This window comes from Electrophorus electricus, chromosome 18, assembly GCF_041902795.1.
Source record: "Electrophorus electricus isolate QZ-2024a chromosome 18, ASM4190279v1, whole genome shotgun sequence".
Lineage (NCBI taxonomy): Eukaryota > Metazoa > Chordata > Actinopteri > Gymnotiformes > Gymnotidae > Electrophorus > Electrophorus electricus.
The window spans coordinates 6,712,501-6,717,500 of record NC_137514.1 but is presented as its reverse complement, the minus strand read 5'-3'; the positions used below and the strand labels follow the sequence as shown (position 1 = coordinate 6,717,500).

The 5,000-nt window shown below is 48.9% G+C and overlaps 1 protein-coding gene across 6 annotated transcripts in view; it reads right to left on the bottom strand.

Moving 5' to 3' along the window:
* vps8 (VPS8 subunit of CORVET complex) overlaps positions 1–5,000 on the bottom strand; it is a 69,497-nt gene that overhangs the window by 55,941 nt on the left and 8,556 nt on the right. For all 6 annotated transcript variants that reach the window (XM_035534843.2, XM_081701011.1, XM_081701012.1 and 3 more), the window contains exons 14-20: positions 4,769–4,939; positions 3,758–3,832; positions 2,997–3,032; positions 2,735–2,825; positions 1,973–2,019; positions 1,517–1,606; positions 1,171–1,217 (exon numbers count right to left, since the gene is read on the bottom strand). In XM_035534843.2, coding sequence (XP_035390736.1) covers positions 1,171–1,217; positions 1,517–1,606; positions 1,973–2,019; positions 2,735–2,825; positions 2,997–3,032; positions 3,758–3,832; positions 4,769–4,939 — 557 coding nt within the window. The remainder of the gene's footprint in view (positions 1–1,170; positions 1,218–1,516; positions 1,607–1,972; positions 2,020–2,734; positions 2,826–2,996; positions 3,033–3,757; positions 3,833–4,768; positions 4,940–5,000) is intronic.

The following is a 5,000-nucleotide window of genomic DNA, read 5'->3' as shown; positions in this document are numbered from 1 at the left end:
CCTTTCATGTGTGGGTCCTGATCTGTCATATCATCAGATTTTCACATTATCATGTTCAAAACAACTCACGATAATGATAGTATCCCGACATCTACGGAAAACCTGTACAAAATGTACACAAAGGCAGAACCCAAACCTGCAGATCACACCTGGGCCATACAGTCGCTTGGTGTCTGCGTAGGAGCTAATAACATTAGCTGTAATGCTAGCCCATGCTAAATTATCTAATCGTTTTGTTCTTTCCTGTATTATTTCAGACCGCAACATGACTGGTGGCATTACCCGCCTAGTAAATTCCCCAGTTTACCAAGCACCTTGTGTTGATTGACACAGCATGGCGATACCACGTATACCTGACGTGGTATACCACGTATACCAGCGTAGAACACTATAACAAAATAATAATCCCATTATGACTGATGATTACCACTACTGCTATTATTATTACTTTTATCTTTAAATTTGTTTGTGTGCTTTGTTTCTTGGCAGACAAATTACAGTACATCTTTTGTCAAATGACAGTATGATACGAGTGTTGTGACATGACCACAGCTGTACTAAATCTTACAAAGCATTGACGCTAATTACTGGATAATGAAAGGGCAAGCAGATGAGCAGAAGCTCCCCAAAGCCCAACATCTGCCTTAGGTGCTGCTGAACTATCCACATTACCGTATGGGTATTATTAACATGATAGCAACATCTCGTTTTTCAAATATCTCGGTGATCATCGGTATCACGATGCCCCTATTTTGTGGATATTGATGAATCATGCCTTTCACGCAATCCATGTAAATAATTTTGACCAAACACAGGCCAAGTTTGAACCATTTTGGTTTTCTAATATACATTTAAGACATAAGAATTTCAATATGTAGCAATAAAATGTTTTTCTTCCACAGTCTGAGTGAGGGGGGTGTGAGACATAAGGTGTGGGTTTTATTGGGATGTGGTTGTAAGTGTGGTGTGAATTTTAGTGTGATGTGGGTTTAAGCATGGTGTGGTTTTTCGTGGTTTTAGCATGGTGTGGTTTTTAGCGTGGTGTGGTTTTTAGCATGGTGTGGTTTTTTGTGGTTTTTTGTGGTTTTAGCGTGGTGTGGTTTTTTGTGGTTTTAGCGTGGTGTGGTTTTTAGCATGGTGTGGTTTCAAGTATGGTGGCTCATTACTTACGTCCTCTGCAGAAGAAGACAGTAATCTACCACGACAGGCACCATGTCCTATAGAGAGTAAAAAGTAAAAGAGAGAGAGAGAGAGAGAGAGAGAGCGCGTTGAGGGCAGGGGAGAGTTGGAATTGCTGGGTCATTGTAGTTTCTGGTTTATAACAGATGCTTTTTAAAGAAGAAGAAAAAAAAAAACCCCACCACCATAAAAGGATAAGATCATGCAAACATGCTGTCCTACAAAAAATGTTTGCAGGCAAGACAACAAGGTTAGTTCCAGCCTTGTTGTTTGCGCCAGGTTCATCAGGCCTCCCGTGAGCGACCCGGGTCCAGACGCCCTCCCTGGGTGGGCCTACCTGGAAGTGCTGCTCCAGCACCTGGATCTTGCCCTGCTCGGGACACTTCTTCAGCGAACGCTCCACATACTGGAACAGGATCTCCACCATCTGAGAGGAGACAGTGGCTGGGTCAGGAAGGAGGCCCTCAGGTGAGCGTCACCCCTCACACACACACACACACACACACACACACACACACGCGTGCGCGCGCACTTGCCACTAGAGAAACACGAGCGCGCACAGACGCATGCTCTCCCTGCCTTTACTCAGCTGTCTTAACTCGTGCATGCGCTTGGGCGTTAGCTCAGGCCGTAGTTAAACAAAACTGGGGCTCTGTTCTTCTGGTCAGCCGCGGCTAGATCCCGCGGGTCTGTCTCCCGGGGTACTCTTGAGCCCAGCGCCCAGTCACCAGGAGGGCCCTTCCCCCCGGCCAATCCTCACTTCCACTGCGGCTGTACCTCAGCAGGGCGTTACCTTGTCTGCTACCACCGCCTTCCTCTTCAGAGGGTCCCCGAACAGGCCTGCCACCGGTCGGAACAATCACAGAGAACAAGGAATGAGAATCACCACAGCAACAGCCAAACAAGAAAGTCACCACGGCAACAGCCACACAAGAAAGCCAGCACAACAACAACAGCCATGCAAGATTCAAAATACAACCATCCAGCTCTACAGTCTAGTGGGATACTTTCTCTTTAACCCTCCAAGGGGCCAATTTTTTAAAAATTCATGGTAATTACGGTAGCTTTCTGTATGTACTGTTATATTTTTTTCTTTCAATTAATGACATACTACAGCGAGATTTTTTACGCCACCGGAGACATGTTAGACCTCAGGGGCTTAATTAAACAAATGAGAAATTAAAGAAAATCTACTTTGCAGTTTTACTCTCATCCCAAAAGTTTGGTGTTTTCTTCTGCAACATCACCAATGGAGCTGGCGTGTAATGGAAGTCTGGCCCCGCCCATAATTACTCCCTGGCTGTCGTGTCCTGGCTGATGGATCCCATCAGGCGTAAGGGGAAAACTGGACATGTTTTGCAGATGTGGGCCTGTTCTGACTCAAGAGTCATCAGACTAATGTCTGAACGGAGACATGGTGCGACTACTCAGGACACAAACCCAGATGTTGCCCAGCCTCCCAGGCCCCCTGTGCCAGTGAAGGACCCCACCAGCCTCGGCGAGCAGGACCTACGCCCAGGAGGTGGGGAAGACGTCTAGGGAGGGCTCCACTCACCCAGGACGGCTTTGGCCGTGCCCTCATGGAAGGACCAGGCTAAGGAGAGCGCCTCTGTGAACCTCTCCTGCTTCAGGAAATGCTCCACGCGCTGTCGGGGAATCGGGAGAAACAACTGAATGCGGCTGCAGCGTAGCGAGCAATGGAAAGCCAACTGAAATGTATGAACGGGGCCTGGAGAGCCAACAGCTAACGCAATTAGCCATGTGGGCGATGGCAGTTAATTGCGGTGTGGCCGAGGGGTGACGACCAGGGCACGTACCTCACGCCAGCTCCTCAGGGTCATAATGTGGACGGACTGTAGAAGGGAAGACAGGCACATAATGAGGCCTTCGGATGCACGTGGCCAAACAACATTTTTCAGGGCGTGCAGGTGGCGAGAGGCCTCAGCCAATGAAGTGGTATGCGAGAAGGCTGTTTCCATATACCGCGCATCCTAATTATAGTGACCCGCCAACACCTCCTATTGTTTACCCGCTGACATCCGCACAGGAAATAACACCCCCCCCCCCCCCTTCCCCATCTCACAGGTAAACTGGCACTTCACCCAGGGCAGCAAGCCAAGCAGGCCCCGATGAATATTCATGACGCTCGCATTATGCGCGCTGTCTCATTAGCATAATGGAAGTTGCTGCGTGCCAGAAAGTTCAGCCAGACGTGCTGGGAGCATCAGCTGGAGAGTCACAGCTTCCCTACTGCAAACCCCCACCCTGTTTAGACCCAGCCGGCCAGGGTTTGGGGTTTTTATACGAACTCAAATACACCGTCTCCTTCGCCTGGGGTAGTTCTTAGATTGCTTGTGACTTTGCACAACTACGCTGTACTTGCACAGTTTTGAGTCCACTAAGGACATTTAAAAGAACCCCCCCACTGCTTGACTGCTGGTCAGTTAAAACGTCCTTTTCCTACTGAATTATGTAAGCGCTACAAAAAGGAGACCCGAGCTTGCAGGTCTCAGAGCGGCGCTCAGCCGTAGCGAGCCCTGTGCGCTTCACCTGTGGGGCGTCTTAATGAAGCACGTACCTTGGTTCCTAGGTAGAAGATCTGTCCCGCGTAGCTGCACACAGACTGGTAACACGCCCTCTCCCCCACCAGAGCCTGCAGTGCGACGAACAGGGCGTTACTCGCATTGAGCCACCATCACCGCCGACGCTCATCCAGTACCCTAACGGGACGCACTTTCCTGGTATCGTGACGGACTGTGACTGCACTCGTCATTCACCGACGAGGAGAAAAAACCTGACAATGGTCCAAGTCACGCAAGAGGAAAGTATAGTTAACCCGATACCCAGCTAACTGCCCTAGCTGGAGTACTTTAGTGTCCGTCCTCACACTGGTACCAGTTTAGCTTCACTGGCCTCAGTGCTTCACGCCCCTATATATTGTGTCTCTTTATTGATTGGTTATACGCATCCTCACACTGTGCAGTCGACAATCACGTAACCTTCACAGCCACCGCCTACTTTAGCAGTGGAGTTTTCCAACCTCGTGCTGCACTCACCATCCCGACGGGTTAAAGCTCTCGTTGAAGGCCCGTGACGCAAACAGTAGTTTGTTAACTTCAAAGTAGCCACTGCCGGACTTCAGAAAGCTAATCGTGCACGAGCAGAGAGGCAATAAAGCATGAACCACTTTAAAAAACGCCAGAAGAGACGTGAGCAGAGTTTCTGTAATGTGCTTATGTCCTCATTGTTCAACCTGTTTCAAATGTCTTCTGTTCACCGATTTTCTTTCTTCTATTTACTGCTTTCACATGGCATACAGATATGCATATTAAACACACTAATGCTGTACTGTAATCTTTGGGATGTTTGGGTCCTAAACACATGAGCACAGAATGCAAATACAGATTCATTGCAGTGCTTAAAAGGGTACACTGTTTTGCTAGGATATTTCATGTACTCAGTCAAGTTGTTTAGGAATGTCATCTTCATGGTGTACTTAAGGCAGCTATAATTTCACCCTATTCATCATCATCATCATCATCATCATCGAGACGTGCACATTATCCTCCCACCTACAGGTGGCGCTCACCAGGGCCTGGCTGACGTTTCCACCCGTGGCCAGGGACTTGAAGTGGCTGCTGTTGTAGACAAGCTGGACTTCGTGCAGGTCCAGGGTCTCCAGCTCATCCTGGCTGGGCCGGTCCAGAACGTGCAGCTTCTCACTGCTGTCCATCAGCACCAGAGTGCGTGAGTTCAGCCACTGGGACACAGAGGGAGGTGGGTCACGTGCTCTGCTCGGCCAATGCCTTGCACCAAACGAT